The following is a 25,883-nucleotide window of genomic DNA, read 5'->3' as shown; positions in this document are numbered from 1 at the left end:
GCTACAGATCGTGTTGTTGGGAACCACTGGTTTACATACTCCCACTCTGAAAAGAAGCTATCATATCTCATTTCTCTTTGTGTCCCCATCTCCAGTACAAGTACCATCCATACAAAGCATTCAACCAATGTTTGTTGAGACATTGCATGAATAAATGGTTCCAGGCCACTGTTGTATGTAACAAATGTGTCCTGAGGTCGGAACATCAGGCAATCATCCTTGAAGGATTGGGAACAGCCTAGATTTCCTTCCATTTGCCTATTTTGACCACTCAGCATCAACCTTTCTGGGGACATAGGTGAACGCAGATGAGCCAGAATTTGAATTACAGTGAAAGAGTTGAGGAAGAGTATCGTACCTGAGGCAGCCAGAGAAATGAGTCTGAACTAAAGTCTCTAGAAAGTTCTGAGGCAATGGTCTGCCAACATGTCCAAAGAACACAAGTAGGACCTACAAATATATTCAAAGCCAGAGCACCCAAACGATATCAGGAATTGAGCAAAGGAAGTCCAGTTTGACTGCCACAAATGGAACGGGATAGTATGTTTGGTCTTTATGGGCCATCTGCCTCATGGTATATGGGCAGGTCCATCTAATTAAAGGTGCAAGATCTGGGCAGGAAGTGAATGGATAATAGCTATTTACCCCATATATTTTTTGGTTCATCTCCGTATGTAAGGTTCAGTGATAGCTACAGTAGGAGAGATGAAATTGGATAAAGTTCAGTTTCTAACATAAATTTATTTAGCCTGTCCGCTTTCTTCTGCAATGGAAGATCTGGATCACTTAGTTTTCTGTTCCCGGCATGATCATCTGATGATATAATCAGTCTACAAATACTTAAAATCATTCAGTTAACACTGAGAACCATTTGATATATTAGTTTTTGTCAGTTTTTTTGAGGTTAATTGGATTTTAAAATGTTTTATAAATTGCTTTTTATCTCCATTTTCTAAAATTGTTTCCTGAACTGTCTACTCACTAAATCAATGGCATCATGATCATATAGTGTAACAGGAAGAAATACAGGATTGCCAAAATTGCAAAAGAATAAGGAAATGAGAATACTTTTCTTAGAAATAATCACATAAGAAAGCTGTCTTGGAGATGACAACACTCTTATGACCTTATCATATTATGGAAACCAAATTTAGGAAGCCAAAAATGAATGTATAAATCGCAAAAGAAAATGCATAGCATAAAGATACAGATTTCAAGTAGGAAATATTAATCATCTTAAAAACTAGATACTGAGCATGCTGTCCACAGTATTTTCCAATACTCATTATCTCCCAATTTTTTGGCCAGATACGTTTTGTTTTTATTTTTGCCTTCTAGACTCTGTCCATATACTCAGGTAATCTTGGAGGCAGAGGATTCTGCATGATACTTCCTTCAAAGGGGTGACTCTATTGGTGTACGACTGAGCTAGTTTGTTGATTGACACTTCTGAAGTAGTTGAGGACATTAAGGAAATATGAGATCCAATTAGATATGGTGGGAATTATGGTAGACGTGGAGAAAGGATGGCTTGGTTGTCTGTACTTTACATATGTGTATGTTGCACATCGAATGTGAATATCTGCAGTCAAATCATGTTTAATGAGTACATATTATAGCATCTGTGTGTGCTGGAAGGCTGTGGATGGACAGATGAGGGGAACTCTTAGCAGTTTCCCTAATAGTTATAGATGTGACTCTAACTAAAAAGTCATAAAAATCATCTAGAGGGTAAATGGCGTTGAATGTGTTATAATGTCTATGAATAATTTGGTGAAATCTCTGAGCCTAACAAAGTCAGGTGTGGGAAAATAGAGTCCTTCATGTTCCACCCACTTTCTCTTGACAAGGGGCCTTGTCCAGCCCCCAACTGTACCATTGCTTTATGGTACTAACTACCTTCCTGCTCCCCTTCATGTAGTTAATAAACATCAACCAACATTTATTTAACACCCGCTCTATTAGGCATTTTTCTGGAAGTGGGAATAAAGAGAAGAGGCAAGACCCTTATTCCCTGATCTAAAGGAAGAAACAGATAAATGATCACAGTGCAGTCTAATGATTATTCAGTTGGAGATAGATATACACTGCTTTATTCCCCTTTTCCCCAATTGATCCTGTCTTCATCCCTAGAATTATTGCAAAAATAGTTCACCGATTCTCCAACACAGCTGATAAGTAAGAGCTGACTGCTCCAATCTGCTTGATGACTACTCTGCCATCAAGATTTACTACCTCTCATCACAACACTGCCTAATAATAGCATAATTCCCATGGCTCTGCCTCAGCAAAGACATAAATATTTCACGAGGTTACATCCAAAGTTTATTTCTTGTCCTTGTTTTCTTTACTAGATAAACAGTTGTGCCAGGCCTCCAACCAGCAGATCTCCCGAATATTTTATAGATACGCTCTGTGATAAACACTGTGGTTTTGTTATTTGATTTTCTTTTAGTTGTTACCTCGAATGGAAAAATACAACTTGTATCTGTCACGTCAAACTTTTTTCTTAAACACAGTAGCCCGCCCTTAACCACCAAGGATGTGTTCCAGGACCTTCTGTGGTCGCCTGAAATGGCGGATACTACTGAACCCTATATATACTATGTTTTCCCTAATATATACATAACTGTGATAAACTTTAACTTATAAATTAGTCACAGTAAGAGATTAACAACAATTAACAAAATAGAAAAATTGGAACAATATATTGTAATAGAAGTTATCTGAATGTGGTCTCTCTCTTAAAATATTGTATTGTACTCATCCTACTTCTTGTGATGATGTGAGAGGGTAACAGGCCTACATAATGAGATGAAGCGAGGTGAATGGCATACGCATTGTGACATAGCATTAGGCTACTACGGGCCTTCTCATGCTAAGTCAGAAGTAGGACCGTCTGCTTTCGGAGTTTTCAGACCATGGTTGATGGTGGGTAATTGCAACCAAGGAACACAAAACTGCAGAAATGGGTGACTACTATAGTTATCTGCACCCACGCTTGGAGCTGTGCTTCTGTGCAGGGAAAGTTCTGGCTTGTCGGCCATGTTCTTAATGCTCACTCATTAGCTCAAGGATGTGGCTGGCCACTATCGTTAGGAAATGATATGTGCTTTGGGGGTAAAACTCCCAAAGAAAGAGAAGAAAAGTAACTTTTAGTCGTTACTTTCCAATTCCGAGTCAGACCCATGCTGGGTCCTGTTCTTAGTGAGATTTACCCTTTTCCAGCAAGGTGTGAAGTGGATTTTATTGCCCTGGTTTTTCAGATGAGGAAACTAGGGAACTCAGGTCACACAGAGTCAAAACTCTGTAACCCAAGATTGCCTTATCAAAAGCCCACTGGGCTAAAGCCAGCTACTCAAGGGATAAGGAGAAAAACTGTAAGGGAAGAAGAAATAGCTATAAAACCACCAATTGAATGTACTGAATGTGTTTACTTTTTCCAAGCACCCTAGAAAGCAATGTTTTCTGCCCTCGATTCAGTTTACATTAGGACCCAGACAGGATGTGCGTGAATGAACCTGAATGGGCAGTGAGTATAAGTGGGAGCCCCAACCTGAAAAAGGCAGAGAATCTCAACAGTATGCAGACAAGTCCCTGTTTGGTGTTGTATCTTCCCCTCAAAAGCTGGCTCCTCCTGCGGTTCCCAAAGATTCCAACCCCAGGTCAGTCCTGCAGATTGAGATTGAAAACGAACCTCAGGCAAGGAGATTTAACTATCCAGCTGGTCCTGAGCATCCTGTCCCTGACTCTCCGAGTATCTTGAGAAGCACTATTTTGGAGTATGGCCTCCAACACGAAATGTGAAAACTCAAATCTTTAATCAAAGAACTACAGCAAAGTTTTAAAACTATAAGTTATGATCCATTATTGGGTTATGAAATACTTCACAGGCTTGTGGCCAACATTTTCTAAAACGTGGATAAAGTAAGATAGCATAGAAAATAAAATATCAAAACACACTGAACAAAACAAATATTGTATTGTGAACTTGTTCTAGCGGTGTGTATAAATACGTAAACACACACACTGTGCATACATATATGCACAAGACCTATAAATGTACAAGTGAATGCTTGATCCCGAGTAACATTCTTTCACCAAGGAATAACTTATTTTATTACCCCAGGACTTGGTTTGCTACCTGCAAAATTGGGACAGGAATGCTCCCTAACAATGAAGTAGTTACTGTTTCCTTTAATTTCCTGTAATTACAGTGATAATTTATTGAAAATTAGCAGTTCACCTTACGACCAATATCCAATAACTAATATTTTGAAAAAACAGAATATTTTTGAGTGGCAAACTTAGTCATTTTAAAATTTTTCCTTATATTTTCCACTGTGTTTTCCATGTTATCCATAATGAGCATATGTTCCTTGTCTTTTACAACCACAAAACACTTGAATGTTTTTACCACAAAGGCCTCCCAAGGGGAAAAAAAGCAATACTTAGAAAAAATGCAGAATGACTTCCAAGAGCAAAATATCCTTTGGTGGTTTTGTTTTGTTGATAAAGTCCATGACTATGCAGTTAGTGATTAGTGTGTGGACATTTTTTGCAGGGAAAAAGATAATGTAAGCACATTCAAACTTTATCACTCCATAAATGTTCTAAGAGCCGGAAGTTGCAACAAGTCGCTGTCTGATTTGGGCTTTCCTTTGGCAAGAAAGTTTTCTCCCAAAGCTATTGCTGATAAAGGCAGCCACTTGAAAGTCTTCTCCGGCAATTTTGAAGGAAGGATTTGCAAAGCACCAGCATGGGTAGACTTTTGCAAAATGCACTTGGGCCATTTGAGTCACACCTAGATTATGGACTCTAAGTAGGTTGTTTGAGGCGGGCCATAAAAGGAAAGTAAGCAAAGAAAAAAACAATCTTACCACCCACACTCCACTTCCAATGTTTTGTCTCCCAAAGTTCATGCAATTTAAGGAACTTTTATTCCTATTGCACCAATATTTTGCTACTTTGCACCAAGAGTCGCTCTGTTAAATGCCTTAGTCTGCACTCTGGACTGGCTGGGATGGGGTACTGACAGCAATATTGAGAGCAACAGTAATAATTACGGTTGCTAGTTCTTAAGCACAGTCTTTGCAGGAGGAACGATGCTAACCGTTTTGCCTATGTCATCTATTTAAGTCCTCATGGACACCACTGAAGTAGGCGCTCTTACTGCTCTCACTTCACAGATGAGGAGACTCAGGCACAGAGAGGAAGTTAAGTGTTGCCTGGCATTGGGCGCCAAGCTAAGGATTTTGAATCTTGAAGGTTTTAGGCAAGGAAGTATCTGTATTTTTGGAAAGAGAATTCAGGTGACCTTCATATGGTGGACTGAAGGTGAAAAACACCAAATGGGTGAAAACTAGTTGGAAGACCATCGTTTGCTCCCCATAGACACCTCAGCTCTGTCAAATGATAAACTGCCCTCCAGTCATGCTGAGGAGTTAATGGTCTTGTGTCTTTCTACTCATTTTTCACCTCATGGCAGTTCCATTCTTCCATTTGCGCCCCCACCCCCACCCCCAGCTCATTCCTATTCCACCTCCAAGGGCTATTCATAGGACAGTTCCTTTCTGAAGAATGAGCTAACAGGCCAATGGCCTGGGTGAAAGGCAGCATACAGGGAGTTGTGGGTTAGGCGCATCTGCTCAGCTTCTACCCAGTGGTGGCTTTGGGAGGTTCCAGAACCTTTCTGAGACTTACCTCAACTTTGCAATGGGAATAATATTACCCATCATGCAAAGTGGGTGTGGAAATTTAGATGATACTTTGGCACTTCCAAAGCCTCTATAAATAGCATTTACTTAAATAGTTTGTCATATCAGAGGCCCTCCCCCACCCCCAAGGAGAATGAATTGTTTCAATCCCCATTTTCCCTCAGCAGACCAATCCTACCTCTATATATGGTTGCACTAGGTTGAAATGACATTAAATCACAAGCAAGGGTCTGTAGTGTTCTCCTGCCTCAACCAGATTCTACATCCTTGCCCACAATGGTAGGCTGAATAGTGCCACCCTTTCCCAGAAATTTCCCTGGAACGTGTGAAAATGTTACCTTATATGGCAAGAAAATAAAAGGACTTTGCAGATGTGTTAAGGATCTTGAGATAAGAAGATTGTCCTGGACTATCCAAGTGGGCCCAATGTCATCACAAAGGGTCTTTTTTTTTTTTTTAGAGACAAGCAGGGTATAAGAAGTAGAAAGGTCAGAGGAGAGAGAGGAAATGTGACAACAGAAATAGAGGTTGGAGTGATGTAGTTTGGAGATGGAGGAAGGAGGCACCAGCCCAGAACTGCAGATGGCCTCTAGAAGCTAAGAAAGACAAGGACACAGATTCTCCCCTAGAGCCTGCAGAAGGAATGAATGCAGCTCTGAGGATACCCTGAGTTTAGCCTGTAAGCCCCATTTTGGACTTGTGACTTCCAGGACCGGAAGATAACAAATCTGTGTTGTTGAAGGTATGGCATTCATGGTACTTTGTTGCAGAAGCAATAGGTAACTAACATGCCCATCTTGCAGCACCCTCCTTTCTCCCCAAAATATAGTAGTGTCTTCCTGAAGCATAAATGAAAGTATAACCTTGCACCTCTCCTACCTTCCGCAGCCGTTTAACATACAATTTTGATTTCTCTAATGTTAAGGGATTCATGGAACGGTGGTTGACTGCAAATAAAGTGTTACTGAACGTGAGACTACCAAGGAAAAAAAAGCCCATTCAGAACATTTGCAGGCTTAGAGCAACCCTCATGGTATATAAATGGAATGGAATAAGAGCCAATTCTGTAGGTTTGCCAAATGTGGTATTCACTAAAGGTAGTAATGTGGGTATAGTAACTGTTTTTTAACATTTCACTTTAGTGAAATGTCAACGTTATCAAAGCACTAATTAAGAGTAAAATATTTGTGGGGCGCCTGTGTTGCTTAGTTGTTAAGCGTCTGCCTTCAGCTCAGGTCATGATCCCAGGGTCCTGGGATCGAGTCCCACTGGGATCGGGCTCCCTGCTCGGCGGGAAGCCTGCTTCTCCCTCTCCCACTCCTCCTGCTTGTGTTCCCTCTCTCGCTGTGTCTCTCTCTGTCAAATAAATAAAGTCTTAAAAAAAAAAAAGAGTAAAATATTTGTATGTAATTCTCTGGGAAGTATACAAATACTTCTCTTAATATGTGTAGAGAGTCTTAGTTTCCTTTTTATTAATTTTTCTAATACTGGGGTAGAGTATAAACCTTAAGGGGATAAAAGCAGAATCTGGTTTATTTATTTATTTTAAAAAGCCAGTAACCAGGGCGCCTGGGTGGCTCAGTCGGTTAAGCGGTTAAGCTCTGCCTTCCACTCAGGTCATGATCCCAGGTCATGATCTCAGGGTCCTGGGATCGAGGCAGCCTTGGACTCCATGCTCCACGAGGAGATTGCTTCTCCTTCTGCCTGCCACTCCCCCTGCTTGTGCTCTGTGTCTCTCTCTCAAGTAGATAAATAAAATCGTTTAAAAGAATAAATAAAAATACAAATAAAAAGCCAGTAACTTTTTTTTTTTTACCAAACATTTTTTTAATTTAAATTCAATTAGCCATCATATAGTACATTATTAGTTTCAGGTAGAATGTTCAATAATTCATCAGTTGCCTATAACACCCAGTGCTCATCACATCACCTGCCCTCCTTAACGCCCATCCACACCCAGTTACCCCATCCCCCCACCCATCTCCCCTCCAGCAACCCTCAGTTTGTTTCCAGACTCAAGAGTCTCTCATGGTTTGTCTGCCTCTCTGATTTCTTCCCATTCCGTTTTCCCTCCCTTCCCTTATGATCCTCTGTGCTGTTTCTTATATTCCACATGAGTGAAACCATCTGATAATTGTCTTTCTTTGATTTAAAAAGCCAATAACGGTTAAGTGTGATTAATATTTACTGGCAAAGCTAATTATAACATTAATATGTAAATAAATGAAGTAACACAGTTATGTAAATATGTATCAGCCAATGCATAACACCAAGTGAAGCAGTCTTTATTAGGCCAAACTTTCCTTCAAATTTATTTTTGCTTAAAATTCTGGAGATTCTTTAAAATGAAACTGTGACGTGAGGACGCTATTTCTTTGCTCTATTAAGAAATAGTTTGACTATACCGCAAGTCGATTTATTGTATTTATTTAGAATTTGAAAGATCATAAAACGATAAGAAGATTCTTCCGTAGTTAGGTTGCAAATGAAAAAACAAAAACAAAAAACATGCTCTGTCGAAAGGGTACAGAGTCAGGCAGCTAAGTAGCTAGCTCTTCAAAAGCTTTCTGATTATTTTCTTGTACAGGGGGGCATTCGGGTCCAGGCATATTTTCCTCCCATCCTTCAGCGAAGCTCTGTGGGGAGGAAAGAGACGCACCTTTCAGGGGTTGGTTTGAACTTGGGATTAGACGAGGGGTGAAGGGGGCGCGGAGGCGGAGGGACGGGGTGAGGGGGGCGCGGAGGCGGGGGTGCGGGGTGAGGGGGGCGCGGAGGCGGGGGGGGCGGGGTGAGGGGGGCGCGGAGGCGGGGGGGGGCGGGGTGAGGGGGGCGCGGAGGCGGGGGGGGGCGGGGTGAGGGGGGCGCGGAGGCGGGGGGGGCGGGGTGAGGGGGGCGCGGAGGCGGGGGGGGCGGGGTGAGGGGGGCGCGGAGGCGGGGGGGGCGGGGTGAGGGGGGCGCGGAGGCGGGGGGTGCGGGGTGAGGGGGACGCGGAGGCGGGGAAGGGAAGGCAGAGGAGGCAGAGGAGGCAGAGGGAGGTGGGCGGGCGCCGAGAAGCAAGTGGCAGGACGCACATCATCTGGGGGGTGGGGCAGTGGCCTGAGACACCGATCACTTCCAGGCTGCTGATGTGCCTGGGACGGACTAGGGAGGTGGTCTTCATACACACGCAGCGCAGGTCCTCATCTCCTCCTTCCGGGTCCACTGGGGGTTGGGTCCGGGAAACGGCAGTGAAAGAGAGAGCGGTGACTCCGGGAACCCCCATACTTACCTTAGGGATCTTTCTCACTGCGTTTGGCTTTCATTTCCTCCCCCACAAATCCTACCTCCCTCAGAGAAGCGTTATTGACCAGATGGTGAAGCGCACCCGGCGGCAGCGCTTGGCACAGCGCCCGCACACCTAGCGAGACCTCGAAAGATGCAGGATTCTGCCCCAGGCCTAGGGGTTCCCCGACTCTCCCGCTCTGCTTCCGCGCGTCCCCCGGACGCCTTATTCAGCCCCCACCTGTGCGGAGGGCGACGCTTGCTGGCAGGAGCAGCAGCCCCAGGAGCAGCAGCCGGGCGCCCCGCCAGGGGCTGGGGGCGCGGGAACGCGCTCCGACGCTCATGTCCAGCAGGTGCCGCAGAAGCCGAGCGTGCAAGGGCAGTCGGGGCTGGGGCTTAGCTGGCCAGTGGCTCCCAAGACTCTCCAGGCCCCTTTTATCCCCAGGGTCCGGAAGCTTGGGGTGGAGGATGGGGAAGCTGAGCTACTTCTGGGAAGAGCTAGGCTCTGGCCAGCCAAGATTAGGGAGGGCGGGAAAAGCCTGAGGTCAGTTGTCCTGGCTGGGAGCTGAGAGCAGGATCCTCAACTGCAACCTGAATTCATACACATGCACGCGGGCGTAGTTAGAAACAACCCTTGAACCTTAGGCGTCTGGTGCGTTATGTGTTACGGTAGAATTCTCTGCCACCACATGTTGCAGTTTACAGGGCTGGGACCTTCAGACCTGAGACAGTTTCTGTTTCTTCCCAACTCCCAACTCTCCAAGCACTGCATACTCCCACCTGCCTTTCCTACAGATTACCAGTTACACATTATCAGTTGAGTTGGGTGGCTGTGGGTGTTCAAGGTGTGTCCTTAGTAATTGTTTTCTGGCTGGTAAAAAGTTGAATGTGGTCTTCAGAGGATGACTTAGTTTTTAATTTCACCCGAATGTGGAAGGCTTCCTCAGTCTCTTGATCTATCCCGCCGGATCAGCCTTCATCCAACATACTCTAGGGAGCAAAATCTGTTATCCTCAGCTATCCTCTTCCTTTGAGAAAAATTGTAAAAGTAATATTTGAACACATTCCTTCTGTAAAAACTCAGTGCCTAGATGTTTCTCTGCTGGGCTGGGCCCAGAAATGAGGTGAAAAAGGAGAGTTTCCAGGCCGCCTTTCCCGAGCCAGTGCCAGTTTAAGGCAGGCTGCCCTGCCGGCGGGAGCAGTGATGCTCTCAGGAGGACACAGGGCATCCAGGAGTGGAGCGTGGAGAAGATATGGAGGAGTGGGTGGAGGGCATGCCACAGAATCCCACATAGGAAAGGTCAAGAGATCAATATGGACCATCTTCCCTTTCCTGAAAAAGGATGACTTGGGCTCTTGATTAAGGCAAAGGATGCCCTCATCTCAACGCCAGAGGCTTTCTGTCACACTGATTAACAGCGGTGACGGGCATCAGTAGCCCACTGCCGGGAACTAGCTGGTTCTGAATGCTCAGCAGGAACCAGACCTCTGCGGGAGTTAGCAGCTTACTTCCTGGGCCTCCAAAGTTCTTTCTCTTAGGATCCCACCACTTGCCTTTCAGCTGACTAAGTCCTATTCGAATTTCTGGTGTTAGCCTAACATCACTTCCTCAGAGAGGTCTTTCCCGATGGCTCCAGCTAATTGTGTTCCCTGTTGGGTTTTTGTAGCACCCTCTGCCTTTGCGATTTCTCACAGATCTTCCAAACATGCACACAGGTACATTTTTTGGTAAAGATTTTATTTATTTATTTGAGAGAGAGACACGTGAGTGGGGGGAGGGGCAGAAGGAGAGGGAGATAGAATCTCAAGCAGACTCCCTGCTGAGCATGGAGCCCAACATGGGGTTCCATCCCAAGACCCTGAGATCATGACCTGAGCGAAATCAAGAGTCAATCAAGACACTCAACCGATTGAGTCACCCAGGCGCCCCGAACACATGTACATTAGACACACAGATAGATATGCATATGAGTGTGTGTGTGTGTGTTTGAAAATGTTTAAAATGTTTTCTCTCCCCAGATGGAAAGCTCTACGAGGTGAGACATCATAACGTTTATCATTATTCTAGCACATGGGTAGGGACTTGATATAAAGAACTATATTCATGAAGATAATAAATGTTGAAAATGATTCTGAGGCTTTGATTTATTCACGTGTCGTTTCTTTACTAAGTTAGAGCATGTCCGTATATTAACGTGTGTCCCATATGGTTGTGATGATTTGTCAACCTATCTGCCTCTCCTACCAGACAATGATCTCTTCAAGGACAATTCTGTGTGACTTACATTTTTTTAATATCCAGCACCCAATGCAATGACTGATACAGAATATGCCGTACCTTAGACCAGTTTATTGCTTTAAAACTTGAGATCCGCAGTAAGGTTAGTGGCAGAGGGAATAGATAGAAGGAATGGTTTGGGCTATGAATGGGGGGTACCCTGGATTTGTGCAACCTTACCCCTGGATTTCAGTATTTGCAGGAAGTAGTAAGTGACGATTAAATGATTCTTTCTGTGCATTAAATGAAATAGTTTAACATGTGTACATGAAAATAAAAGACATCTGCCTCTGAGGAGGAACAGTTTAGCGGAAGAACTCTGTCATGTCTCAGGAGCTGGCACTGTTGGATTTCAGTAGGAAGCCACTAGAGAAATAAATGAGACGTCTGAGCTATTTTGGAATTATTGGAGAAAAGTTAACAAAAATGACTGCAATCCCCACTTACTGCTTTGATGTATATATATATATATATATATATTTGTAGTTGTTGTTATTAACTATTACTTAATAAATGCATTTATTTTGTAGACGAACCAATTTAAGGCACTGAGCCTATGATGAGGAGATAATAAAAGGAGATCTTAATATACAAAATTTGTGGACTAAATGCTTACTACATGAGTGTTCCCCAAAGTCCGTGTGCAGGTTGGGGTTGATGAACGTACTTCTTCACCTATAACCATCACAATATGCTACTTATGATCAGGTCCTATTTTGTGTGCCAATAACGTGTGATATATAATGTAATCTCTTTATTAGCAAAAGAAGAATCAAGGAAAGCAGTGTGGTGGTTAAAAGCAGAGTTTCAAATCCCCGCTCTGTCACCTACCTAGTTATCTGATCTTGGGGCAAATTTCCTAATCTCTTTGAACTTCAGTTTTCTTCTCTATAATGCTGGGGATGCTTATAATAGAATAATAACAAATAGTCGCTAACATTTATATATGGGTCATTGTGTAACATGCACTACTTCTAGCCCTTTGAATTTATTAACTCTTAATTTTCACATCAACTCTGTGAGATAAGCAGTATTATTATCCCATTTTAGAGATGAAGAAACTAAGGGATAGAGAGGTCTTGCAACCTGCCCAAAGTTACGCAGTTAGCAAGTGGTAGAACTATTTACTCAATTATGCTCTCTGCAGAGGATGTCCTCTTATAGCTATCTTGTGAGAATTATTTCATTCATACATACAAAACACTCAATATGCCTGGTATATTAAAATTTATCAATAAAGTTTAGCTATTATAATAAATTAAAAATGACACAAATCATCAACTGGTGATTTTGTTTGCTAGATTGTGGAATACTGAAGTGTAAAAAAACCCCAAAAAGGTAATTAAGGCATTTTTCAACAGTTCTGTTAAAATTAATAATATATGACAACAAAACAACAAATTTTGATTTCATGTTAATACTTGTGCAAGAATAGTGTGGGTGTAAATTTCAGGGATTAAGAAATACCAGAGGGAGGGGGGAGAGAATGGGCAAAATGGGTGAAGGGGGATAGGAAGTACAGGCTTCCAGTTATGGAATGAGTAGATCATGGAGATAAAAGGCACGGCATAGAGAATATAGTAAATGATGTTGTAATAATGTTGTAACGAGACAGCTACACTTCTGGTGCACACAGCATAAGGTATGGGGAAGTTTAATCACTATCCTGAAATGAATGCAACATTGGGTGTCCACTATATTCAAATAAAAACAATTTTAAAAAGAATGAAAGGTCTGTTGATTACAAAACAATACTTAAAAGTCTGATAAAGTTTACATTTTTTATTTTACTCATTCACAGGGTTGGTTCTAATACTAAAATTGTAACCATGCAGATATTAGGTGAATGCAAATATATACAAACATGTCAGGTTAAAACATTTAACACTATATAGAACCTCTATTATTATTATTATTATTATTGAAAATACTGGAGTTTTCTAATAGAGAATGTTAATGCTTCTCATCATATGTTTTTTTTAAAGGTTTATTTATTTATTTATTTGACAGAGAGAGAGAGAGAGAAGCAGCAGAGGGAGAGGGAGAAGCAGACTCCCCGCTGAGCAAGGAGACCAATGTGGGGTTCCATCCCAGGACTCTGGGATCATGACCTGAGCCGAAGGCAGCCACTTAACCGACTGAGCCACCCAGGCACCTCTCATCATATTTTTTTTATTCTACTCATATTAAATATATTCTCTTTAAAATAAATAACCACTGCTTTCAAGACTCACTTTCTACAACTTTATTCTTTTTAGGGTTTGAAGGCTAAAATAAACACTGGAAATATCTTTCAGAAAATGCTTTGAAACAAGACATCCTAAGACTAAGACAGTGAAAAACTCCATTAAGCGCCTAAATAAATTAGCAAACATTTCTTGAGCAAGTGCTCTATTCTGGGCTCTGTGTGATTCCAAATATCATTGACCATTATGGAATCTATTAATCATCATGGGCATAGCTAGTCTAACAGTAAGGTAGAGCAAGATAGGTTAATGCACATGTAAGTATTTGAAAAGAAAATTTTAAATAAATGAATGCAAAGCAGAGTGCCACATTTAACCAAGAGTTAGGGAATAAACCATACATTATATTTTGAAAGTAAGTTTGCTTATTGTCATCTTCTCTCTGCCATCTATTAACCAGCCTTCTCAGAATACCATGTGACTTTTTGAGGCAGAATGGAAAACATATCCAAAGTTTAATACAATACGAATGGGAATTTTGGATAAATAAGAACTCCAGAAAGTCAAGCCTTCAAACTCCTCCCATTCTTGGGAGATAAAAAGGTTTGACAAAGTGAACCAATTAAGTCGTTGACCCATCGCTTTCCAAAATTTTCTGGACTATTTTCTTGATTTTGGGAGCTTCTGGGTCCAGGCAGATTTTCTTTCCTTTCTTCAGTGTGGCTCTGCAAGAGGGAATGGAATTTTGTGAGTGCCCTGGCGTGACTCTCAGAGAGGATCCACGGGGCTGGATACAATAGAGTTGACGGGGAGAGAAGAGAGTTTCCCTGACGCCCAATGAGGCAATGATTACAGAAGCAGAGACTTACATCCCTTGAACATTGGCACAATGGGGTCCTGTTCTGAGCACCTCCAATTTTGGATGTTACTTGGATGAATGCCAGAGATGGTCTTCATACACATGCAGTAAAGTTCAAAGAACTGTTTCCTGTCCACACTTTGAGCTAGGGTAGAAAGTGTGGCTCGATTAGCCATTGCGATTATTGCGGAGATCTTATCTCTTGACTTGTTTCCTTAGTCTCCTTGCTCGTTAACTGTACCTCTCTCATAAAGCCACTGGGTATATGATCGTCTTCAAACCTTCAGTAAAGTACCTTAGCAGAATGCCCACGAAGCATCTCCTCGCCGCCTAGAGTTACTAGTATAATGCCCGTCTCCCGCCCCAGGAGAACCAGGGCAGGGTCCCCCCTCCCCCCCACCCTCCAGCCCCCCCTCTCCCCCCATCCCCAACCCCCCCCTCCACTGCTGCAGGGCAGCAGACGTTCCACCCTCAGTTTTCCCGGAGTTTCTCTTACTTTCTCCGGCGGCCCAGGGAAGCAGCGTGGTCAAGGGCAGGGATAGCACTAGCAGCCCCTGTAGGACCCAGAGAGGGCTGGTGCGGGCACAGGAGGAGGCGGCATTAGGTCTGAGGCTCATGGTCGAGAAGATTAAGCTGGAGTCGTTCCTAGAAACAGGAGACCTCAGCGTGAGGGTGTATTGCTGCCTAGAAGTCTGCAGCAATGTGACTTTTCATGCTCTCCTGATGCCATTTATACAAGCTCCCTCAAGGCCAGTAAGGAGGAAAAAGATAAGGCAGGAGAGGTGAGGGTATATGGAAATACATGTGGGAGGGTGGGCAGGTTGTGCCCAACCCAGATAAATGCCAGGCAGGTCAGGATTCCTGCTCAATTTCATTTTTACTTCCTTTCACACTCTCCCCCATCCTCTTCTCAGTCCCCATCTCCTTTACACAAACATAGCCTCCCACTTCGGGAGGTAAGAACAAGACTGAAGTATTACACGTATTTTCTCTGCATCATTATGTGATAATGCCCTGATAAGGCAATTTGTAGGCTTAAAAGACACTTTATGAGCATCTGAAAACATAAATATGCAGCCCTTTCCGGTTGCCAAGGAAAGCAGTTGTTCCCAAATTGGCTGTTGACAAATGCTAGGATTTGTTTGTAGGATGTAGATAAAATATGAGCCAGTAACCATAAAAGGCTCACTCTGTGTATTAGTTTATGGGCTGCTTTCTGTTTTCCAAATGTATTATTTTTTTATCATTTCATCCAGAAACTAGAAGAAAAATTCCTCTCCCCTTGTGTTATAAAATAAACTGCTTGTTTCTGACACCCGAGTCTACCCTAAAAAGCAAGCCCCAGCATATTTATTTTTTCTTTTATTTTTATTATTACAGGGAAGCATGTAATATAATTTATTGTAAAAGGTTCATACACTGCAGATGTATGTGGAATAAGAAATGTTATCATCATTATTCTATATCCTCACTCCCCAGTGGTAACCTTTGGTAACAAGTTGGCATTAGTTTTCTATTCTACCTGCATTTATATACACATGTATACATATGCATAGAGACACACACACATCACTCATAGAGAAGCTCATATATAGATAGAGGTAGACACAGAATTTTTAATAAAAATGGGATCATTATATAGCTTGCTTTTGTCCTTCCAAAATATGTCTTCAGCATCCTTTCATGCTACCCCAATGTAGTTTTGCCCCATCCTTTTTTTAATGGCTGCATGACATTCTATGGCATGGGCAATCCTCTGTCCAACCTCTGTCTTAGTGGTGACCTCAAGGGTGTTTCCAGTTTTGCAGTATTACAAATTGCAATAAAATCTCTATTCCTCAGTTCTCAGACCCTCCTTTATGGGTCTCCATCTCAAACCCCACATGATATAGATAAAGTCCCACAGAGATGCAGGGCAGACCTACACATCACATGCTGGCTGGTGTGTATTATTGTCTGGATCCCTGTTTCTTCTATAAAACTTGGTGCCTCAACTGGCTTTTGAAAGCCGAGGCATGCCCTAGGTTTCTTTGAATGCTTTAGGTATCCTTCGGGGTGTAGGATAATGCAATATACAGCGGGTCCTAAACAGTATTAGTCAATGACTGTGTATCACATGAAGGAAAGTTTCTCTTTCCTTTTTAATCAGACACAATCCTCAAACCAAACTCCATGTGGTCCCAAGTACCTATGGTATAGAAAAGGTGATTTAGAAGGCTGGGAATAAAGGATAAAGTTCGGGCCACAAGCTCTCTTCCTATTAAAACTATGCATGAATACTACACATTATTATTTAAACTTCCCTTTTTTTGCCAACTTTTTATAACTTTAAAATTCTGGAAAAAAACACTCAAAATATTCAAATGTACAAAATTACTTTATCAAAAGAATGAATACAGTAAATTATTTTTTCCAATTTTTTTTAAAGATTTTATTTATTTGACAGAGAGAGAGAGAGAGCAAACACAAGCAAGGGAAGCAGCAGAAGGAGAGGGAGAAGCAGGCTCCCCAACAGAGCAGGGAGCCTGATGCGGGGCTCAATCCCAGGACCCCGGGATCATGACCAGAGCCAAAGGCAGCTGCCTAAACCCCTGAGCCACCCAGGTGTCCCTTGTTTTAACTTTTAAGTCAATGTCCCCTGTTGTTTAACAGTGACTACTACACCTACTTAAGTTCATAGGTCCTGTTTTATAAGAGTATTTCTTATTTTTCTCACCCCATTTATTTTCCTCTTGTAACTTCCAGTCTAGCAGTAGAATATCTTAAAATGATTTTCCATCTCTCCCAACTCAGAAATTCATTGTCTAAGAAACAGGATCCAGAAAAAGCTGAGATGTGGAGTGAATTGCAGAGAGATTATCAGTAGGAAACAGAGTAAGGAGAATTAACTTCTTTCTAGTTCTTCCTGAGTGATGGCTTTATTGTCTTTCCTCATTACTGAGATTGAAATGTTATTAATTCTCTGGTCAGATATATTTTTATTCAAATGTAAGCTCAAAACCATTTCCAGAGCAAGATACAAAGATTTTTTTTAAAGCATCATAGTATCTTTCTTTTTCCATCCATCATAACCCCCAACACATATTTGCTCACTGTATTTATTGGCTTCACTGGACACTTTTTCCCTCATACATACACTATCCAACTTTCTTTCCTCGTTCATTTAGTATCAGGAAAGAGGTAGGCACGTAGAAGAGTATTATTAAGTCATTGTCTTAATCAACAAATTTGTCACAAAAGACACATCATCAGCAAGGTTCATGAGGAAGCATTAACAAATTTCTTGAGTCATTAAAATTTCACAAGCCTATTAGTTGGCATTTGAGGTAAATAATGTTTTGCTAGTTTTCGCTGATTCAATAAATATTAAGTATCTACGATGTACCAGGTGTTTAAAAGTTCTCTTTGTTGTGTGACTTGGTCATTTAACTATTTCTTTTTTAAAAGTGAGACCTCAAATATTTGTGCAAAACAATGGAACATCAATACTAATCTGCTACTACTAGAAAAGATACTTTGAAATCAGTTATTCAACTAAAAGAAGTCAGCTTATACAAAATAGTATATTTAAATCAATGCTATGAAATTGGTGTCAGGGTTCTTGGGTTTTAAAATGACAGCCTTTTTATTGATCTGACATTGTCATGCTGTTCATTTTATTTTATTCTGTGGTAAGTTACTTTATCTCTTTTTCCTTTAAGTCATTGTATAAATAGCAGAGTCATAGAGTCATTCAGGAAACTAGCAAGTTTTCTAAGACTCAAAACAACTTATCTGTTAGCTATTTTAAAAGAAAATATCTAGAGGCATTGGAGGAGCATCATCCATGAAAATTAAGATACATTAACTCTGTCTTACATAAAAGATTTTGAACTGACATCCCCCAAGTATGAAGGAAATAAGCTATCACTTGCAAATTAGTCCTAAAAGCAATTGGCACAGAAAATCTTAGGGCTAATACAATTTTGGGTCTTGTTGTTAAAGCACCTTCAGCAATAAATTGAAATTCTAGCCAATAAAAGATTTCCTATATGTGCTGAAACCAAATACGTTTTCTGTATAATTCTGAGTTGACAAGAATGATCCAGACCTTAATTACTCTGGCAGTCAAGTCAATTGAGGCTGGAGACTGCCCAGAGATGAAGTGTGGGGGGAGGGGGGAGGGGGGGGTGGCAATGGAGAGGAAGGCGGGGAGGGTGAAAGAATTCAGGGGAAATGTCTTCCTGGGTGCTGTTAGACAGAAGCACTCACTGCAAAGTTCGGCAGGCCTGAGAATTTTCACTTTAACTTTATGTTGATGAATACCATCCACTGAACATCCAGTGCATAATGATACTCTTGTGGAACAAGCCAATCCCAAATTTAGTGGCCTACAACAACAATTTATTATTTCTAATAATTCCGTATGTTAATGAGTGGCACTTGGACCTCACTCAGGCGGGTGTAGTCAGAGCACCACTGGAGGGGCTGAGACCCCCACCACAGCCTCACCCATCTGGGAGGGCGGGGGGCTGGCTGCTAGCCCAGGTGCCTGCTGGGGCAGCCCATCCTCCTGCTCCTCCTTCTCCAGTAGCATGATTTTACTTCTCAGGAATACATGAAGAACAAGAACGGAAGGGAGGTAGAAAGGGAGGAAAGGTGAGAAGGAGGGAGTGAGGAGATAGGAGAGTTGGAAAGGGAAGGGAAGGAAGAAAAAAGAAAAAGAAAAGTGAAGGCACAAGCCCTCCACTCTCCTCCCTTCCCTTCCCCTCACATCCTCTCCTCCTGGTCCCCTCCGCCCGCCTCGCCTTTTCCACCTCCTCTCCTCCCCTCCTTGCCTCTCCTCTTCTGTGATTTTTCCTTTCTCCCCTTCCCTCTCCTCCTCTGCCCCTGAAACCCGACTGCACCTCCTAGATTCATTCCCTTTCAGGAGCCTTCCTCCTGCGGTGGCACACAACAGTGTCCCTCGGCTGCTAATGATGGCTGCCCAAGGTCCTCTCTGGGCACAGCCCAGGGCCTAAAGGGACTGTCTCGCCCAAAGTTGTGCCCGCCCCCGGAGATAGCCCTCATCTAGTGACCGGTCGGTGGGGGGAGTACAGAGATCCGCTCTCTTGCCACAATTCAGAATGGCTCTGAAAGGCTACCCCAGCTCCAGAGCTTCGCAGAGCCGCCCGGGGAATCTTCTGCTGGAGCGGCAGGCTCTCCCTCTACCCGACCCTCTCTTTACTTCCTGACAGATGGGAATTCTTAGAGCACTCCTCAGTAAACTTCCTGCACACAAATGTCCTCTTGGAGTTTGATTCTAGGGAATCCCACCTAAGGGACTCTTTCTCTCTTTTTTAAAAAAAAACCTAGTCCCTTTTCATTCAGCTTTCAAGTAAAGCTTTGTCAGAGAGAACTCAGTATATTGGCCATCAAGAGGCCTTAACTTCGTCTGAAAGCTTCTCACTTTTGTCATCTCCACATTGGAAGGATCCTGGGCTTGGTCTAGCATGTAACAGGATTATCAATAAATGGGTGTTGATGGATGAATATTTATAAGAAGGAAAAGACACCATACATGTTAATAATGCTAACACATGAATGACAGAGAATAGAGACTATGAATACATTGTTTCCAGAAGCTTCCTAAAAAAGACTCGTGGAAACAAATTCTTAGGTGTACTAAACATCCATGCATAGATAGAAAGAATATGGATATGTCTGGGGAAAAAATGATGGCACTTAAACTATGGAGCTCTCAGTTTTCTGAATTTGAATGAGGAGAAAGGAACTAATATTTGTCAAATATCTACTTTGTTCCAGGATTAGGCCTTAGTGCCTGTGAGATGGATATTTCTGTACTGATTTTACAGACAAGAAAACTGAGGGATGGAGATGTTAAATAAATTGCCAAGGTCAAATAGCCAGAAGTGCTCAAAACTAGATCTGAAACACAATTACTCTGACTTGGTACTGTACCACGAAGGGTAAAGAACTATCTCATGCCTCTCATGCTAGAAATGAGTTAGCCATTTTTCTCTTTGTCCATTCTGGAGGTGGTCAGAAGCAATCACCCCACATTTATGGGGCGGCAGAATCACCTCTATTAAGAATGTGGGTTTTTCAGAGGAGAAAGGGGTTCTTGTCGTTTCTTAATATTTAAAAAAATGGAACTCTAGACTTTGTAAAAACAAAATTTTACACATAAACTCTAGGTCTTTCTATGTCATTATTTCACTGCACATATTTGAAGTATGAATAATCCTTTTTGGGAATGTAATATTAATTTTGCTGACTAAAAGCAAACCAGGACCGTCAGCCAAAGTCAGAATCATGTGCACTCTCCTTGTCCTCTGTGATTCAATCAGGGAGGAAAGTCAAAATCCCCAGGTGCTCATTCTATGTGGTAAATTTCTCAATTTGTAACATCCAGGAAGGACTTTTGAAGTTATGATGTACAATATGAGAGTTACCCACAGCAATTCTTTTCCTTGTGCAGGAATTAAAAGTATGATAGAAAAACAAAGCCACTAGTCAGATTTTATCATAGATCTTGACATAACTTCAGGAATTGAAGGATTATGTGAAGGTGTCACACCCAGAGGCAAGCAGGAGAATATGGTAAAATGAGGGGCATTAATTAAACATGGAAAATTGTCTGGTTTGGGGGAGTAACATAAATATTTTAGCTGACATCTTTTTCAAGTCCCAGTGATTTTATAACTGACAGTGAGTTTCAGATGGATAACAGTGGGGGTGTAATATTTAGGAGTTTGTATGAGGAAAATATAAGCTATATCCCTAGAAGAACTTCAGTGGGTTAATTTTCCCCAGATATGTTAGTCCTTGAATTTGCTAGTGGCAGGATCAATAGTAATAGTAGGATTAGTGAGTCGTAGCTGTCACTGAGATTCTTGTATAGGTTATCTACATCAGTGATATAATCTATTTTCTTTATAGAACAGCCAATTATAGCATGAGCATGACAAACGGAATTGCAAGAATATTACAAATGAGGTCTTATTCTATGGTCTATAAACAAGCTAAACTTACAAATCTTGCTTCTGGAAAAAACAGAGATCTAGAATGATGACAAAGAAAAAAGTAATCAGCAACGTTTATTTCTTCACAGAACATACATTTCACCTATTCAAAGGACATGTAATATGCTTTCAGTTATTATTGTCACACAGTTACTCAATGAGTATTTTGGGGCTGATATGACAGATCAGAGACTGTTTAAAACACTGAAATTTGTAGTTCTCACATCTATGGTAATTTGGCTTGCTTTCTTAATGTTTCCCTAGTATTAGTGCATGGTTATAGGTTCAAAGGGAAAAAAGAATACTGTTTGAGAGTATGTAGCTTAATGATTTTTTTTAAGATTTTATTTATTTATTTGAGAGAGAGAGAGAGAACAAGTAGGGGGGAGCAGAGGCAGAGGCAGAAGGAGAAGCAGGCTCCAACGACCCAGGGCTCCAACCCAGGACCCTGAGATCATGACCTGAGCTAAAGGCAGACACTTAGCCAACTGAGCCACCCAGGCACCCCAGAAGTATAATGATTTTTTTAAAAATTTTGGGGTATTTTGTGCTTTTATCTATTGCTAAAAAAATTTGTCAGCAAATCATCTCTGAACTTTTCCATATCTTTGTATCTTCCTGTCTTTTTTCCTTTTCTCTGTCATATAGATATATTAATATATAATCATAATGTATTGCTATAATTAATATACTATATTAATTAATAATAATATGTTAATACATATATGAATCTAATTGGTATTCTACATATAAGGGAAGAGATGAAAAGATGTAGAATAAATTAAGTTAGATATAAATATACTAATAATATATTAGCCTGTACTAAGAAATACATGTGTTAATATAAGCATATATATTAATCCAGTTGGGGTATGAGTATATATGCATATCAATTGGATTAGTCTCCTTCTTTCCATTTTCTTGCTTTTCCTAAGAATGAGCTATTTATTTTTTTAAGATTTTATTTATTTATTTGACAGAGAGAGAGACACCGAGAGCAGGGACACAAGCAGGGGGAGTGGGAGAGGGAGAAGCAGGCTTCCCGCCGAGCAGGGGCTCGATCCCAGGACTCTGGGATCATGACCCTAGCTGAAGGCAGATGCTTAACGACTGAGCCACCCAGGCGCCCCAAGAATGAGCTGTTTAGATGAACTTGCTGTTTTGATAGAGACAGTGGGACTCGTTTAGCCTGGACCACACTTCTGCTTAAGCACCTACTATGTGCTCAGAGTGTCCTAGAAACAGAGATGAATGTGATAAACATATCCTTGACCTCATGGAGCTTACAGTGAAGTTGGATAGACACTAAATAAATGATCACATGTATATTGTCTCTATAGATTCTGTAATCATGTCAGTGACAAAATGTTAGGAAGGAAAAGAACAAAGTTCTATGAGAGGATGTGAAAGAGGCCTTCATCTGGTAAGGGTAAGGACCAGTGGAGGCCCTAAGTGACAGGTAAACTGACCTCGAAGGAAGGATGGAGTTAGCCAGATAAAAGTGAGGTGTAGATGTTATGGGTTGAGGGGACTGCATAGGCCAAAGCTGTTGTTGGATTACTTGTAGATAAGAAGAAAGAGAGTGAAGGAATTACGATTTCTTCAACACCACACTGAGCAGGTTACTGATGTTAGGACACGATCTGATCACCTGAGGTTCGGAATACTTTACTAATTCTTAAGCCAATCTGCGTCGGGTACTGGGGATGCAGAGATGAATGATATATGATTGATGATCTGGGGGAACTCAGTAGAATAAAGAAGCTACAAACAAAAAAGCCCCGCAATACATTTGCTAATCAAAGAAATTCACATATCTAGAAGATGCTAGCAGAACATCAAAATGGAAACCAACGAGTTACTCCGGGAGTGCCAAGGAAAATTTCCTGAAGGAAGTACTGTTTGAGCTGAGTTCTAAAGGATGAATAAGCTTCTTCCTATAGGCAGAAAGTGGTAAGGCCCTTCCAGGTAGAGGCTCCATCAAATGCAAAGGCGTGGACCCCGGAAAGAACACGCCCAGTCAGGGAACTAAGCTCCTGAGGGCATTGATGCAAGGGGAAAGGGACGTTGAAGCAGCGATCAGGGGTCAGATGAGACAGAACCTAACCTGCCCTGCCTTGCAACTTTGATGTCACATCTAGGAAATAGGGAGCCAGTTAGGGTTTGTGTTTTCTAAACAGCCTGAAGGCTGTTGGTGCTCTGGAGGAGTAGCTAGAAGGGGACTGAGCTTGGAAAAAGGTGGGACGAATGTAATGGCCCTGGGAAATGAGGGTCCTCTCTGCTAGCCAGAGGGTAGCATAGTTATTTTTAAGATAATGTGGAATTAAAAATAAATGGAAATTTTGTAACAGTATAGGAAGGAAGAAACAACATAAATAAATTTTATAAATCTTTTATTTTTTTTTCCCAAAGAACAAAAGAAGTGCTACAAACCAATGAGACACGTAATAAAGAGTAACTTTCACATTGTAAGTGTGATGCATAGATAATTCTTTATCACAAAATGATCAAAACCTTAACCTGTGTATACTTTTTGAAAACTAAATGTGAATCTATATTTAAATAGCTCAAACATCTTTTCAAAACTTTACAAGTACAAATCATTGTGAAGTTTGCTTTTATTCCTAAAAAATGCAAACAATGCATTTCTATTAAAAAAAAAAACTAGAAATAGGGAATTTGCCTATTTCCTAGCTTCTTCATCTGTCCAAAACATATATTTAGTGACTAGAATTATAGTACTCCTAGTAAAATGGTTAATACACACCATAAAATCAAGATTTAGTAAGTCATGACATTATGCCATACTAAGAAGACATGAAATGTCTAAAATTATAGGAAAAAAACATTAGTTCTTATAGAACTTAAACATTTAAAAATTCTAAATAAGGAAGTATATTTTATACAGATAACTGCATGTTACACCAGCTTTTTAAGGCAATATAACTCAGCATCCCAGAGTCAAGAGCAAGGAAACCTAACATATTCCCCAAGAAACGATACCAAAATATCTCCTATTTCATGAGGCGTGAAGATAACAATTTACCTCCACCTACAGCATTCTAATGAAATAACATTCACATATTAAACCCACAGCCTTCTCAGTAACACTGTAAGGAATATATTCTAAAAATACAAGTCACTTTGAAAGCTTAACGACCACTGATTCTTGACTCACAATTTAATCAATTGCCAAAGATTTCAAATAGCACAGCAGATAAAATAACAGCAAATAAATAGCAGGAAATACTGTGTTAAATACTTCATAAGCTGAGCATTAAGCTTGAGGGACAAACATAGGTGCCTCCCCACCATCCTTTTCTCAAAGTGGGAAATTGATGAAGAAGCCTAACTCATTGGAGAAAACTTGTCCTTGCTTCTTGTCTTCACTGGTTCCTGAGACACTCAGGAAACTGCTCTGCTAAGGAACTGGGCGATTTTTCCAGTGCATGGTCCTTTCTCTTAATCAGTTTTTCTTCCGCTGTTGAGAAAAGAATCATATTAGTTTAACCAAGTTTCTACACTCCTGTCTACTCAGACCCGTTTTCAAAACACAGAGCTTAAGAGCAATGAAAAAAGGCAAAGGGTGGACGCAAGGACTATACTAACAACAACAAAAAATACATCTCAGTAATGAGCTCTATGGAACCACTTAGGTAATTACATATGAAATTGGTGCTAGGAGGCTTCCCAGGACGTTCCACAACAACTTCTCCCCTTTCTCTTGAACCATCTTTTATTCTAGCGTGGTCTGGAATGTGGTAGGCAAATCCCAGGCAGAGAATAAGGACCTTGAGAAGTCTGCACTCTCAAAAGAGAATAAAAAGCACAAAGATCAAAGCGGCAGGGTACCTGTCCAAAATTTTCTGGATGACTTTCTTCATCACTGGGGTTTCTGGGTCCAGACAGACTTCCTTCTTGTTCTTCAGGGTGGCTCTGCGGAAACAAAAAGAGGATGAGCCCTTGAGCCCTAGGGGCTCAAGACTCGGGCTGAGAGACTTCTCGCTTGTCAAGGTCACAGTGGACACCGCAGCGCAGGAGGACTTACAGGACTTCCACCTTGGAGCACTGTGGGCCGGCAGCGATCACCTGAATCTTAGTGATCATTCTGGGATGAATCCCCTGTGTGGTGGTTAAACACACGCAACGCAGCTCCCTCACTATGGTCGAGACGGGACCGGCTGCGGGACAAAGAGAGACACCGTTCTAGGGCGGGTTGGCGGAGAGCTCTTCCCCGCGCAAGCCCGCCCGGGCCACCTCCCAGCGCCGCGACCGCCGCCGAGGCTGGGCGTGCCGCTCGGCCCGGGTGCCGGCCGCGTGCTGTGCGCTCTCACCGCTGGCGAGGGGCCCCGGCGGCGTCAGCAACAGCAGCAAAAGCAGCGCGCACAGCGAGCCCGAGGTGCCAGGGAGGCGGGCGGCGCGGCTGGGCGGGAGGCTCATTGCGGCAACCAGGGTGGTGAGGGGTGCGGTTCTAGAGGCAGGAGGGGAGCCGGGATCTGAAGCTCCGGAGCACTGTGGCCTCCCCCAAGTGCTTTGCATCCCTTTTATCGGCACGGGCCCCTTCCCCCCGGGCAGGAA

At 41.9% G+C, this 25,883-nt stretch overlaps 3 protein-coding genes across 3 annotated transcripts; all 3 read right to left on the bottom strand.

Moving 5' to 3' along the window:
• Positions 1-7,986: 7,986 nt before the first annotated feature.
• Positions 7,987-9,416, bottom strand: LOC123847609 (platelet factor 4-like). The gene is made up of 3 exons (XM_045879431.2): positions 9,220-9,416; positions 8,789-8,918; positions 7,987-8,353 (listed from the first exon to the last, which is right to left on the bottom strand). The coding sequence occupies exons 1-3, from the start codon at positions 9,320-9,322 to the stop codon at positions 8,266-8,268; spliced, it is 321 nt and encodes a 106-aa protein (XP_045735387.1). The 5' UTR covers positions 9,323-9,416; the 3' UTR covers positions 7,987-8,265.
• Positions 9,417-14,064: 4,648 nt separating this feature from the next.
• Positions 14,065-14,477, bottom strand: PPBP (platelet basic protein). Its single transcript, XM_045881778.2, is given in 3 exon segments — positions 14,065-14,167; positions 14,312-14,360; positions 14,363-14,477. Coding segments are annotated over 3 exon segments (267 nt in total).
• Positions 14,478-23,681: 9,204 nt separating this feature from the next.
• On the bottom strand, positions 23,682-25,865 carry LOC123847610 (C-X-C motif chemokine 6-like). The gene is made up of 4 exons (XM_045879432.3): positions 25,640-25,865; positions 25,354-25,486; positions 25,158-25,241; positions 23,682-24,786 (listed from the first exon to the last, which is right to left on the bottom strand). Exons 1-4 carry the CDS (start codon positions 25,842-25,844, stop codon positions 24,768-24,770), a joined length of 441 nt encoding a protein of 146 aa, XP_045735388.1. The 5' UTR covers positions 25,845-25,865; the 3' UTR covers positions 23,682-24,767.
• Between the last annotated feature and the right edge of the window lie 18 nt (positions 25,866-25,883).

This window comes from Mirounga angustirostris, unplaced genomic scaffold (genome assembly GCF_029215605.1).
Source record: "Mirounga angustirostris isolate CCGP_5_RB_7025 unplaced genomic scaffold, mMirAng1.0.hap1 SCAF_2, whole genome shotgun sequence".
NCBI lineage: Eukaryota > Metazoa > Chordata > Mammalia > Carnivora > Phocidae > Mirounga > Mirounga angustirostris.
The sequence above is the reverse complement of the archived record's forward strand: the minus strand, read 5'-3'. Positions and strand labels throughout refer to the sequence as shown.